This window comes from Ambystoma mexicanum, chromosome 3p, assembly GCF_040938575.1.
Source record: "Ambystoma mexicanum isolate Mex_15411 chromosome 3p, UKY_AmexF1_1, whole genome shotgun sequence".
Classification (NCBI taxonomy): domain Eukaryota; kingdom Metazoa; phylum Chordata; class Amphibia; order Caudata; family Ambystomatidae; genus Ambystoma; species Ambystoma mexicanum.
This window is the reverse complement of record NC_090925.1, coordinates 1,257,273,315-1,257,288,511: the sequence shown is the minus strand read 5'-3', so window position 1 is coordinate 1,257,288,511 and position 15,197 is coordinate 1,257,273,315. Positions and strand designations below refer to the sequence as shown.

Below are 15,197 nucleotides of genomic sequence, written 5' to 3'. Positions count from 1 at the left end.
CCCGGGCTCCCCCGGGTTGGGGGAGACTCCACGAGAAAGCTGCTGCAGTCAGAAATACATCGTTCTTGTATTTATGATTTCCGTGGTTTTCCAACCACGACAATCACAAATACAACAACATTGTATTTGTAATTGCTGCGCCTTTGCTTTTTGCCTTCATTTTACATTTTCTGTGCTTCCATGGGCTTGGGGAACACCGAAAACGTAAAATTAAAGTGAAAGCAGCCTCCTCAGCTCAAGCAGCTCTGCTCTGGCTGCAGTAAGCAAAAGCTTGCAGTAGGGGGCTTTTGCTGCTTGAAATGGCAAAATGGATGCTCCCATGTAAACACTTTGAGCCTCATTTGCTCAAAGGTTTAAATAGGAACTTTCATAAAAAAAATATGTTTAAAGTATGTTTTAGACTATTGCCCATCTTTTAAAGCAATAATATTTTAGAGCGCACTATTCCTTTAAAGCTATGACAATTTTTTTGTCGATGAGTAACTAAAAAAACATCAAATATATTGGTTAGAAAAAGTATTTGTCCGGTTTGCCTTGCACTTAGAATCATTAAAGACACTTCATATTTAGGGTTTGTAGTGTTAAGTTTAATCTTTAATATAATTATTATTGTTGTTTGTCAGCCGACATGTGTTTCGACCCCTCTGTATCTTTATCAAGGCTAATATTCCTTAAAATGTTTCCATGGTTGCTAGTTGCGGGGGCTCAGTTTCCTGTCGTTCCCCGCGGGTGGCCCTTGTAGGGTCTGTCTGATCTTTCAAAATTCCTATCTCTGACACAGTTGGATCACAGGGAGATTGTTTTTTGTGAAAGATGTTCACATCACTTACATCACTGTTTTGTAACCATGGGAGATTTCTAATATTGGACCCTACCTCAGAGGTACGCGGTAGGTCCCGATCAGCTGTAATGAGAAGATCGGGACTGGAGACACTGGGGGTGGAGACCTTCGGGGGCTCGAGCCATGCATCATCCTAGCCGTGACCTCATCATACCACCTTTGAACATTCGATTCAATATTTGCACGTATAACTGTTACTTACACATTAAGTTTAAACTATGCATAAAGTGAATTTTTCTACTTCATGAGCCGCTCAGCCTCTGAAAACACTTGACCAGCATTATCCTCTATTGGGACGCCATCTGCAAGAGCACGCGCTCAAGAGTGGGCCTTGCAACGGCGTTCTGTTGCCCTGACAACATGTTTAATAACTGCTGGGGTCTGAGACCTCTAGAGGGCTAGACCCATGCGTCATTTTATTTGTGACCTCATTATACCAGCTATTAATTCTCAATGCATTATTTGTACGTACATCTGTTACCTACACATCAACTGTAAACTGCACACATAGTTAATTTTTCCACCTCATGAGCCGCTCTGCTCGGATAATACTTGAGTAGAATTATCCTCTTTTGGGACGTCGAGTGCAAGACCACGCCCTCACGAGTGGACCTCGCAACAGCGTCTGCAGTCATGACAAGAGGTTAAAACACCAGTACACGCTTCCATGTGCGTAGCCTTTTGAAGATGTGTCAACATGTAGGACGGCGGTATGCTACCCTAATTTCTCAACATTGGCGCATTTAGGAACGCCATACCCACAGAAATCTACTGTTTTTATTTATAATAGTTATGGCACGATTCACTATATCATCTTGGGAGTCTGTTCAAGCTTCTTTTCAACCACGAGCGCTATTCCGCGCGCCGTTTTCCGTGGCACACAGTATTTTGGAGACACTTAGGTAAGCACAGATCGCTATACCGACGTACATAATAGTTTCCAGTATCTAGACATTTACTGAGAGTTGGTCATTTACTCTTTTGCAGTGCCTCCTTCTAAATTAAGAGTTATGGTTGACACAGAGGTCCACATATAAAACATAACACAGAGGTATTGTAAGTGAACGTTTTTTTTTTATTGTATACATGAGAACTGTTTTAATAGCAATAGCTCATTACTGGTTCTGTCTCTTTTGGTTTCTCTCCTTACAAACAATGTGACACACGGAACAACTTTGGTTTGTAAATATGCATTTTTCACATAATTTGAATTCTTGATGGTTTGGCCAAATGTTGATATTGCCCTATGTGATGATGTATTTCATGTTGACTGATAGGGTTCGGCCTGATGAAGGAGTAATTTAACTCCGAAATACATTGGCATCTGAGCCCTTTGCGTATCCAATGGAAATGCTGACCTCTGACAAAATATGAAATTATCATTGTGCAGATAAACAAAGTTCTGACCACTAACATGATGCTGAACTCCTTCTTTTGAACATTCAAAATGAAATTATTAATCGTTCATACTGTTTACAAGAAACCAGTTTGCGTTTTTGGAACTATACATAGTCACCCCAGGGGGTACAGTTGGTGAGTAACTGATTAGCTAGTTATTCATCCAGCTTCTTGCCTTGCTGTATCTGGAGTCCGGGTGTCTCTGGACTTTTTTCTTCAGTTGGCTCCTTGAGATCCTTTTATTTTTTAATTATTTTTTTGAACTTCAATACTATCCACTCATTAACAGTGTTTATATAGAGACTAACTTTTCTAGTGGTGCCCACCTAATTAGACATCGGTTAAGTAGGCAATATAGTCTCAACTCATCCGTATGCTTATCCTTGAACAGAAGTCATTTCGTCACAACTGTGGAGTAGGGACTTGAACGGTGGGGGAATTGTGGTACCAAAACTATTGTAATTGGACAAGGAGGATGCTTATGAATTAGGGATTGAGAGGAAGAGGGGTGCAATGCAAAAAGGATAGAGTGCGATGTTTCATTGCCTAAAGATATAGATCGCCAGATTCAAAGATAAGTGGAGAGAGAGAGATATTGCTGGTGTGGATGTAAAGACAGATGAATGGAGGGGCACGGCAAAAAAGAACAGAGAAGAGTATGTTTGTTAGAAAAGGAGAGTCACAAGGAGGAGCGATTGAGAGCAGAAACACAGAGATGGTCTGTGATAAATAAAGTGACAGGAAGGATAACAAGAAAGAGAGCGAGAGAGAGACAGAGAGACAAGATCACGCCTGGTAAAAGCAAGGACAGGAACATCTAAGACAAAGAATGCTTGTGATAAATGGAGTGACAGGAAGGGGAGCAAGCGAGAGAGAGAGAGAGAGAGAGACAGACAGCGAGAGACAGACAGACAGAGAGAGAGAGAGAGAGAGAGAGAGAGAGAGAGAGAGAGAGAGAGAGAGACAGAGAGACAGAGACAGAGACAAACAGAAAGAGCAAAGGTAGGTCAGGAAGGGCAGACTGTTAAGGATACCAATCGGGCGTCACACACCGGGCCAGGACACGTGGTCTTATCCTGTGATGTGGCGCTCCATAGGAATGCTTTTTCTTTAATTTCAATGAATTCAATTTGAGCCGATACCCGACCCATTTCACACACCCTTTTAGAAATACCCCGGGTCACAATGGACCATGAACCAGGCCGGTTGATGAAAATACAAGATTTATTTATTTTTAGAATTCACAAAAATCACACACATTTTAATATTGGGCAGCAATCACCACTGAGGTGATAATTACCATGGGAATGGAAGCAATGCACGTGTTTAGCCTTCTAGTGGAACATATACAAAGCACAATTGAATAGGAGCACTTTTTGAATTAGGATAGATAGCACCCAAGTTAAGGTTTCCCCCTGCAATTTTCCCTCAATCCACAAATAATAAAATTCTGAATGGATAGAAAGAAGCAGCAGTTAGTCAGGGATAAGAGGCAGCAAACAAAATCCAAATCTGACTTTCCCTCACAAAAAAATAGATTTAAACCCCTTGCAAAGGCATATAATGACACTCGGATTTTGATAAATATGTATGTGTTTGAAATAATGCTCTGCATATGTTGTATCACAGTATCAGGGATGTTATATCACTAGCAACCATAAGGTAAGGTATCACACAAGCATGCAGTTCACAAAACAGATTTGAAATTGAAAACCCAGTGCAGTCAAATCACACGTTGGAAAGTTGCATTTTACACAGAAGCCGTTTTAAATGCAAAAACTTTTTTTTTTTAAAACAGGTGAAAAACACTGAATTTGAATGCGGTTTCTGGGCTGGGGAACAGATGTATATCACAGGGACAATATCAAAGTGAAAGGATGGTAGTAGCTGAAGACTTGGATGAGATTTTCGGGGTGAAAAATGGGGTTCAGTTTTAGGAAAATAGAGCAGTAAAAAATAAGAAAATCGGTTTTGAAAGAGATGCAAATTTGACTTAAACTAAATTATCCAGACTATATTGTTAAAGAGGGACACAGTAAGCTCCAAGGTTGATTCACGAAGTCAACCCTGTCACCCCAGCGCTCAACTTTAACTGGGAATTAGTTTGATTACTTAAAATATGACTAAGGGCTTATGAATTACACCAGACAGAAATGAAAAGAGAGATGGCGCTCGCACTTAGAAAGTCAAGGGCAGGGTGCACAGATAATGCTAACAGTTTTAACAAGTTACCAGGGTATGGATAGGATTGCTTAGCGAGTGGAATAAAGACAAAAGGGTCAAGATGGGGAGACTATGGGCCTCATTCCGAGATTGGAGGTAGTCATGGCGCTATTTGCGCCATGACTGCCTCCAATAATGGTACCGGCACCGGTATGGTTCAATGGGGATTTACCGGTGCAGTCCGACCTTTGCAGGACCGGTAAGTCCCCATTGAAAAAGCAATTCCCCATTCCCATTGAGCCCCCATAAGGCTCAATGGGAATGGGGAAGGCGCTAATAACGGCACCGCAAATTGCGGTACCGTTATTAGCTCTGAAGTCCCTTAACGGGTCCCGTCCATTACCCCTGGTCAGACCAGGCGTTAAAGGAGGGGCCCGCTAAGGGACCTCGTAGTAGGGCGGTAAGGGATTACCGGCACAGGTCTCCTTACCGGTGCCCTGTATCCCTTACCGCCCTGCTCGGAATGAGGCCCAATGTGTTTCTCTGGGATGAGGAGATACTCACATTCCACGCTTGGGTTTGGAATTTTGGAACAACCAACTGGGTCTGGTCACCACACGGCGGGTGCGCCTTACAGCAAACAGCTGGGCAATTCTGGTCACTATATGGCAGTAAAGCTGGGCAATTCGGGTCACTGGATTGCAGGGTGGCAGCGGGCATGCAGCTAGTGTTAAGAAACTGGTCGGGTTTCAGGATGCTTCCCAAAGAGGGTGCCCCAGCTTTTCGCCTTTTTAATGGGATTTTAGTGGGATTTTCTGAATATAGGCCTTTGCTGGAGTAGAATCAGCTATGCTTTGGCCTGGCAGTGAAATCTGGAATCAGCTACGCTTTGGCTTTGCAGGCAAATCTGGAATCTGGCAAGATGAATGTGGAAAATCAGGAACGAAGGCACAGGGAATTCAGGAGAGAGTGTGTGTCCAGAGTTCTATCAACCACCCCTTATAATAGAGCCTGGTGACATCACAGAATAATTGGTGGGCAGAACTGAGCTAGGCCTACCCCCAAGAAGTGTATAGGACAGCCTAAGTTAATCGCCTCCTTGAGTTTATGAGGTTGCATTTTATGAGGTAAAAAGCCATCCCATAGTCCTTTTTGCCAAAATCCAGTTTTGCCATAAATGGCATATTTTTATAGTTGGGGCATCTTAACAAATTACACAAGCAGGTTAGATATTTTATGCAGAATATGCCAGTCCAACTCTGCAGTCTGTAAAACATTGTTTCGCCCTTCTAATAATATTAGGTAATTTTTAATGTGAACCATTCAGCCAGAAATTCTATAACTTTAGGTGTGTGTACATACTATCATGGGGCCTATTTCTGTTAATTTTTAACATTCCATCGTATGTCCTTCCCCCATGATTCACATTCTTCTGGCATTCGTGCTATTGACAGCCAAGATATATTATTTGAAAGCCACGAAAGTCATATTTAAACTGTATAACTTTCACATTTTTGCAAGGTCCTGTTGCAAAGATAACAGTCTTAAAGGTTTATTTATAAAATAGTCTTTGGAGACAAGTGGGCATCCTTTGTCCAACACTGGAACCATTTTTTTCTCTTCAGCTACCCCCCAACTGTCAGTTCAGCCCATTGTGGAAGGGTGTTTCCCAGTTTGACTGAAGGTTTATGACTTCACAGGTTGGTGTCCCAGAAGTTCTCTTGTAAGAGACTGGAGCACAGACCAAAGTCTGTAAAGGTTGTAATTATCACTTGTGTGTTAGGATCTACTGTGAATGGCCTTCTGTGACTAGCATCCCCCCCAAGCAAAAACCTGTCTTGGGCTGATTTCTCCCATCTTGCCAATGCAGTTTGATTTATTTTATTTATTTTTGCTGTGAATTAGAAGAAAACCTGCTGAATAAGACCATCTCATACATGTATTTCACAGCACAATCCCCTTTCACATTGCTAGGCAAGGATATGTTTTTGTTCAACATAATACTTTAAAAAAAGACACTTTCTTCTTTGGTTTTCAAAAACCCATTTTTGCCACGTTGTGACAGCTGCTAGCATTTTCCTTTCAAATTTGTTTGTTTTCCATCTGACTTCACAATATTGTTTTTCAGCCCTAATTTGTTAGTTTCTTGTACGCAGCAGTCTGTACAAGGCTAAGGTCTCCATGAAATTGACATGTGTACAGAAAGCTAAAATTCTTTTCAAGCAGTGATTTTTGATATTTTGTAGCAAAAGTTTAAGCGCTTTTCCATGCAGCTGAAGTAAAGCTTTTGTTGATTTTCTCAGATTTGGGAATAATGCTTTTTTATGACGGAGCACAATGTGAATATGGCTGGGCATGACAGGGTCTTGTTGATAAAAGTAGTTTGATGAAACACAGATGAAAATAGTGTCAGAGCAGCCTCCTTTACAATGTGAACTATTCCCTTTTTCAATGGTAATTTTGGCCTTGCAACAAAGCAGCGCTGCTTTTTCACTCCCCTTATTTTGTACATGTAAGCAACACACTGGCAGGCTTTTTCAGTGTGCCCCCTTGCTCTCTCCTGCCCAATATGTGCTTGGCAAGGTGGTGCAGCCAACTTTTCGTTGCTGAAAAATGCAGTTTTGGTGTGAGGCAGTGGTGCTCAAAGGAGCTAGCGCAGCCATTTTGCTGATTCTGCTGAAATGCAGCTTGGTGATGTGGGGAAGTACTGCTGAGTGGGTAAATATACCCCACAAGATACAGTGTATGTGATAAATTGAGTAGCAGGAAGAGACGAAAGAGTGTATGAAAGAGAGAGAGAGAGAGAGAGAGAGAGAGAGAGAGAGAGAGAGAGAGAGAGAGAGAGAGAGAGAGAGAGAGAGAGACAGGGAGACAGAGACAGACAAGGAAACGAGATATACAGAGAGCCTGGTAAAAGGAGAGGAAAATCACAGAGAGAGGGTGCCTGTGATAAATCGAGTGAAAGGAACTGGTGAAAGAGAGTGAGGTAGAGGGAGATAGGGTGGATGGGTGAGAGAGAAAGAGAGTCTGAGAGCAAGGCTGCCAAAAGGGGTGAAAACCAAGAAAAAAGTAAAAGCAGAGAGCGAGTACCTATGATGAAACAGTTCTGAAAACTGACCTCACTGTAGTATTGGACGTATAGCACATTTACTATAAAGTCCCAGCACAGTTCAATTGAAGTTGTACAGTCCTACTGAGAAGTCCTTCTCCTGTCATATTAAAAGTACAGCCATACCTTCTGAAACAGGCTGCCACTGTGGTAATGAAAGGTGTTTGCCCTGTTCCTTGGAGGTGAAAAAGAGGAGAACCTCTGAGCCTAAGAATGCCTGCTAGTCACCACTGCCCGTCTCCAATTCTCAAACAAGCCCTCACCCATCTAATCTTTCCCCTGCTCCCCCATTGGCTTGTTTACTCCATCACCAACTTTTACTCAGTGCCGCTCCTTATCGCACACCCTGGAGATTCTGACTTTCTCCTTGCCCTTTCATATTTGTGTCTCTCAAACACTGCCTAAGTCTATTTTCCTCTAACCTTACTTCTTGCTCCCCTTAGGCACAATGAATCAGTGTCCGCGTTGGCACATAAACTCAGCATCTTTAATAAACATTATTTCAGACTATTTGGAGATCAAGATTGCGGTACTGTTGCACTCTGAGCTCTCATGTTTCCCCTTGCTTTCTGGGAAAAGGCCATCCAGTTCTGTTGTTTTCTTTGAATTCTTGGACTTGTAGTTTTCTTACAATTTAAAATGGGAAAGAAAAACGACATGTCCCCCAACCGAAAGGAAACAAAACAGGACGGAGTGGCCCTCTAGTGTATGGCAAAGGAACCTTGGTAGTGGCAGTTCTGTGAAGTGAAGCAGCATTCCTCCAGACTTACCTGAGCTCTGAATTCTGAAGATGTCACTAGTATTTCGTCAAATATTCTCAGCACCTTTTGGAGCTTTGTGTCGCTGTATTCAAAGCGGTCTCCAAAAACGATGGACGAGATCACATTGCAGACAGCACTCCTGATCATGAAATGTGGGTCAAATGGGCGGCCTGGAGAGGGAGAACACAGGAGAGCTCAAGGTTACAATCCTGAGGGACAGGGCAGCTTGTTGAAAACCTTAGGGAGGATGGCCAGAAGTCCATGTTTCTCTCGGCTCTCACTAATTCTCTTTATACTATAAAGTCTATTTCTACTCTTTAAATCACTTGAGACCCAAACAGCAAACTCCAACGAAACATTGTATTACTCGGGCCATTGGGGACATTGGGGAAGAGCCATACAACTGAGATGTGCACTTTATATCAAAAGTACAATATTTACATGAGAGCAGTTATTAATCAAATATAAAGTGAACTGGCACAAATGGAGTAATAGTATCACCTTTATTTCTTAAAGGTTACTTTTCTCATTTGTGTTTTTTTCTCCAAAGGTCAAAGCATGCACAAATCTGCAAATAGTGAGCATGCTTCCTCTTGCTCTGGTTACATGTGCACACTAACAAAATGCCAGCAAACCGGAAAGCAGATGGACATCAGGGAAAGAGGTGGCTAACTAATAGCCAAGCTCCGCCAGTCTCTTTTGATGTAACAAGGACAGTTGCAGGATATGTTGAAGGACTTTCTCCATGAAATGTCTACAGCAAATGAGAGCCGGCTGCGGATTTAAACACTTTGGGGCGGATTCACTAAAAAGCAGCTCAAATAAAAGGAGCGCAGAGAATGACCTCACTTCATTTACGCTACCACCTGCGCGTTTCTTGGGGGTTGGCGAGCAGCGCATGCGCATACGCTGGCTAGCCCCTTGAATACGTTAGGCCTGAATGTATGACAGGCTTCCATCACCCACGTGGTTGGTCCTGGGAGTGGATTTCCCAGCAACAGGCCACAGCATTTACATCCCTGCTTGGGGGTGGGCATGCAAGTTGCGACAGCTAGGCTTCAAAACGCGGCAGTCGCACTTAAGGAAACATGCATGAAAGGGTTAATAGTGACCCTGTCATGATTTGCGCACCCCCTTGGGCATGTTCCCAACAGGCGGAGGGGAGGGCGCCTCATTTGAAAACACAGCGAGTTTGTGTATGTGCAGAAACATCTATTAAAGGGCATATGAATGGGAGCATTGATATCATATGATATGATATGTTATTTGTATCGCACTCGTACACAAGTGCTTCAGAGCACGACAAGGCCAGGGAGGGGAAACAGGGGAGAACAAAACGACGATCTTATTAGGCCCAGTGACATTGAGAACGCGCAAGTGCATGGGAAAGGGGAAAAAGTGCATGGAAGGGGGAGATTGAAAAGTGTGGTGCAGAGGAGAACAGATAAATGATAATAAATCAAATAAATAGATAATAGAGGCAATAAACAGTAATAGTGCAGCCAGCAAGTGGCAAGTGCTGTGTTTAAGGCAGCAGATTAGGTAAGTCTGAATAAGTGCAACAACAAAAAAAGAAGAAAATGGGGGTTCGGGGGGGACTGTATGGGTACAGATACAGTCCCCAGTGCAAGGGGTGGCCAGGAGGCAGTGAAGGAGGGTGGCAGGGTGAGCAGGTACCTGGGCCCAGGGGACAGAGGGTGGCCAGGGGCACAGTGCCAAGAGAGAGCAGATCAGCGGGGGAGAGGGGGAGTGAAGGCAGAGCAAAGAGGAAGGTCTTGAGGTGCTTCCGGAACCAGAGATGCTTCTCAAGTTTCAGTGTGGCAGGGAGGCTGTTCCAGACAGAGGCCCCAGCCAAAGACAGAGATCTACCCCCAGCTTGTTTCTTTGAAATATGACTGACCTTGAGGGAGTTAGAGGTAGAGGAGCAAAGAGCTCGAGCGGGGAGGTATTTGCAGAGGGATAGCTGAAGGTATTTTGGACCCAGGCCCCAGAAAGCCTTGTGGAAAATGCAGAGGGTTTTGAATTTAATCCTTGCATCCACTGGGAGCCAATGTAGAGATTTCAGAGCTGGAGAGATATGAACCCAGGGCTTGAGGCCAAGGACAAGTCTTGCAGTCCTGTTCTGGATTAGTTGCAGAGGGCGGAGAGTAGAGGCAGGTAGATTTAGAAAGAGGCTGTTACAATAGTCCAACCTAGAGAGAACCAGTGCTTGGGAGACAGTGAGCTTCTGGGGGAGCGAGAGGAAAGGCAGAGTACCTCTGAGGAGGTGCAGTAGGAAGTTTGACTTTTTAGAGACCTCAGAGATGTGGACGCAGAAGGAAAGTGTGGAGTTAAAGATGACCGCGAGGTTCTTAGCCTCGCAGGTGGGGGTAGGAGGAGGGCCAAGTGAGACTGGCCAGAGAGTGAGGAGAAACGACGGTGAAAGTGTGCCGATGAGGAGGATCTAAGTCTTGCTGGCATTCAGACAAAGATCATTGGCGGCACACCAATCTTGAATGGCAGTTAGGCAATCAAACATGAGAGAGGGTGAGGAGGGGGCAGAGGGCAGCCTGAAAATGAGTTGAGCGACATCAGCGTAGCACTCGAAATTTGACCAGAAAATGGCAATGCATCGGGCGAGAGTTGACAGGTATTGGTTGAAAAGCCAGGGCGAGAGGTTAGACCCCTGAGGAACACCACAGGTAGAGAGGAAGACAGATGATAGGAAGAACCCAAGTTGGACCTGGGAGGGTTGATCAGAGAGCAAAGAGATCAGCCAGGCCAGAGCCTGATCAGTGATACCCAGGTTATCATGGAGACGGTTGAACAGGATGGTATGGTTGACCGTGTCGAAGGCAGAAGAGAGATCGAGTAGGATGAGGGAATGTTAGAGTCAAGGCTGTAGAGCAGATCTTCACGGATGTTCAGGAGAGCAGTTTCCATGCTTCTGGCAGCTCTGAAGCCAGACTGATGGTCATTGAGACAGCCAACAGTATCGGAATGAAGGTTAAGCTGAGAGATGGCCAGCTTTTCCAGGAGTTTGCCCAGAAAGGGAGTAATGGAAATTGGGCAATAGTTAGCCGGACAGGAAGGATCAGTGGTGGATTTCAAGAGAAGAGGATGTACAAGGGAGTGCTTCAGAGGGGAGGGGAAGGATCATGAGGCAAAGGAGTGGTTAAAATCAGAGAGGGCCGGAGCGAGGGTGTTAATGTGGTCCTTGATGGTTTTAGAGGAACAGGGATGTAGCGTCCAATAAGATGCCCTTTGTGAGGTGCATTTGCGCAACCCCTCACTTGCGCCAAAAAATGTTTTGAGAATCTGGTCCTGAATGTCAAAAGCAGACAATACATACAACACATTCCTGATCCTGTATTTGTATTTTTGTATTTGTATTGCATTTGTAGAGCACTTTTGCTAAAGCTCTGTACAAAATCGAACACTTTATAATAAAATGTGAATTTACAATGAGGCTAGACCCTTAATTAGAAGATGAAAGAAAATGCTGGTGATCAAAGGTGAAAGCATATAGAGCATATAAGAAGGCTCCCAATTCAAAACTAGATCAGTCTCCCTTTCTTGGTAATATTGCGACCGAGACTAAGTGCAGTTACTGCACTGGGCAACGTCACCGCTGTTTCTGCTCCGACCCATTCCAACTGCACACTGGAATATGCTAAACTATCTCTCCAACAGCACTTTGTGTATGTGAAAGGGCAGGACGTGAGTGCAGTTACAGCACTGGGCAATGTGACTGCAGTTTCTGCACAAATCAATTTCAGACGAACACAGGAAACAGCTAAAAAATATCTCCATCAGCGCTGTGTGAAGCGTGAGCATGAAAATACGAGGCACAAGTGCAATTGCTATAGTAGGCAATGTCATGGATGTTTCTGCACTGACCCATCCCAGCCAGGCACCGGACGTGAAGGCCGAGTGATAAAGTCTGAGATGTACATGCAGTAACTGTACTGGACAACACCTTTGGTAACACAGGAAAAGGCTTAACTATAGCTTCATCAGAGCTGCGTAAAGCACAAGCGTGCAGGTGTTAATGTGCAAGATGTAAGTGCAGTGCACTGGGCAATGTGACTGCTTTTTCTGCACGGATCGATTCCAGCTGAAAACAGGATAAACTAAATTTCTATAAGTGAAGCACAAGTGAAAAGTTCAAGCTGTAATTGCAGTTACTGCAGTTGGGGCATTGGTGCACGAGAGTGGGTGCAACTTTAGAGAGATAAGAGTATCTTCTGCACTTTTTCAAAATGCGTGCTCTCAGTTATGTCCCGATCTTGCTCCCACACTATAGTCTTCACAGAACAAGCAAAGCCTACTTTCAGAGAAGCCTCCGGTGTGTGACACAGCCTGTTATTGTTGATGCAGTTCCTATAATGGAGAGTCGCACTGAAAAAATCAATGTGGAGAAAATTACCCACTGCTTTCCCTTTGCTTCTTCAAAACAATGTTCTAACACCTTAGAAGAACACACAGTGACAACACCATCACACTCGCACCACATAATATACACTTTACAACCTCACCAACTATGTTATGGTTGCACTATGAGGATGAAGAGTCTTCTTTTCTTCAATTATGTTTAGGGAAAGAGGCAGCTCACAATTTAGGGGTCTCTCAAACAAAATACTTTGGTACTGTTATGTTATGTTATGTTATTTGGCATTTTTATAGCACTCTATATATCATTGGTATTATCTCAAAGCGCTGGTAGGTTTTACACCCTCAGGGACCGCACTCCAGGTCAGTAGAGAAAGTGTTGTAGGGTGTGTGGGTGCACCAGTTATATGTGCAGCTGATGTAGTTGCCTGATGGTAGTTGCATCCTAGCGTTAAGTGGCGAGGATATCAGTTGAATGTGTGCAATCTGGTGGTTCGACACCCAGACTGGGTACTGGCTGCGTTAGGCCTGCAGGACGCTAATGTGAGAGGCTAGGCCAGAATGTCATGGGATAGCTGCGCTTTATTAGGGCGATGATGTGTTCATGGGGTAATGTTTGTATGTGAACAGCTGGGCCGAATTGATCAGGGGTATAGCTGCATTCTAATTGTGTGATGGTGTAGAGTAGAGAGTAAGCATAATGATATGGGATGGGGGGGTCTGCGTGGGTTTATGAGCCAAGGCAGCAGGAGCAGTTTCTAGGTTGAAATTACTGATAATATTTGCACTTCTAGCTAAGTGTGGTACTTGCTGACTAATGTTCACAACTCTAAGTAAGTGTGGCATTGCTAACATTCTCAATTCTGGGTCCGGTGCAGGCTAATGTTCGTAGTTCTATCTAAATGTGGTATTTGTTAGTATTCAACGAAATGTGACTAAGTGTGGCAATTGTTAACATTCATGTTGCATCTAGATGCTTTCTGGTGCAGGATAATGTTCACAATTCTAGCTAGGTGTGGCATTTCTAGCATTCACAAATCATTCCGGGTCTGGAGCAGGCTAATTTTCACAATTCTAACCGAGAGAGGCATTGCTAACATTCACAATTATGTCTGGGTCTGGTGCAGGCTAATGTTCACAGTTCTAACTAGGTGTGGCATTGCCAACATCCACAGTTCGGGCAGGATCTGGTGTAGGTCAGTGTTCATAATTTTAACCAGGTTTGGCATTACCAACATTGGCAATACTATCTAGATGTGACACAGGGCAACTTTCTCAATTATAACCAATTGGGAACTTATCAACGTTCACAATTCCATCTAGGTGCGACGCATGCTAATGTTAACAATTCTAACTAAGTGCGGCATTGCTATCTTGTACAATTCTGTCTGGGTCCAGCGCAGGCCGATGTTCACAATTCTCTCTAAATGTTGGACTACTAACATACACAATCCAATCTAAATGCGATGCAGGGTAATGTTAATCATTCTAACTAGGTGTGGCATTGCTAACATTGACAAACATGTCTAGGTCTGGCGCATGCTAGTGGTCACAATTCTAACTAAGTGCAGCATTGCTAACATTCACAATCCTGTCTGGGTCTAGTGCAGGCTAGTGTTCACAATAGTAACTAAGTGCAGCATTGCTAACATTCACAATCCTTTCTGGGTCTGGCGCAGGCTAGTTCACAATTCTGTCTATATGTTGGACAACTTAACATTCACAGTCCTTAGTTAAACACCACAATCCTGTCTAGATGTGATGCAGGCTAATGTTCACATTCTAACTAAGTTTGGCATCTTCAAAGGATCTCGCCACAGGAAACAGAGTGGAAAATGACTGCATTGACCAAGGAACTTGGAGTTGGCTCGCTGGGGCCTTAAATAGCTCTGATGACCTGTAACGGCAGAAAGAAAAGAATGCTACACTTAAACAGATTGGCTCTTGGAATACGAGAGGTTTCAATCACCTCTTCCGAAGATCTACCAGAGTATTGGAGAATTTAGATGTAATTCGTTTGCAGGAAACCTGGCTTCGAAATATTCCCTGTGCTGCAGGTTTCTAAATAGCCCTAAACCCAGCAATCAAACTGGGTAGGCCAATGTCAGGGCTATTAATAATGGTTAAACAATCTAAAAACATTGAAAATACTAAAATCTGTAAATCATTCTTCATACTTGCTCCGGAAGCTAGGGCCCTCAATTCGATTTCAAAATACCTAGAACTATTTCCATGCGCAAGTAACAGAAAGATTTTCATGAAATTCCGAATGAATTCATTTTTAACAAAGGAAGTGCAGAATTTCTGGCTATCCCCTCCAAAGCCGATACATTTATGTAGATTCTGCGGAAGTGAAAACGAGACATTAAAACACTTGATTCTCTGTTGCTCTAAACTAGCGGAGCTAAGGACAACTCTAATGGGCAATGTGCTGGCCGAAAGACCTTCCCTATTTGGAGATTGCTGGTGTAAAAGGATGTCTGAGGGAGTCGACGTGCATTTCCAAATGACCATGGATTTTTAAATTGGGACCGATGTATGACGCTGTTTGCAG

The 15,197-nt window shown here is 43.6% G+C and overlaps 1 protein-coding gene across 1 annotated transcript in view; it reads right to left on the bottom strand.

Annotated features, from left to right (window-relative positions):
- LOC138580053 (cytochrome P450 2D15-like) overlaps nucleotides 1–15,197 on the bottom strand; it is a 421,564-nt gene that overhangs the window by 200,362 nt on the left and 206,005 nt on the right. Inside the window, exon 5 of the mRNA XM_069650288.1 lies at nucleotides 8,282–8,442. Coding sequence (XP_069506389.1) covers nucleotides 8,282–8,442 — 161 coding nt within the window. The remainder of the gene's footprint in view (nucleotides 1–8,281; nucleotides 8,443–15,197) is intronic.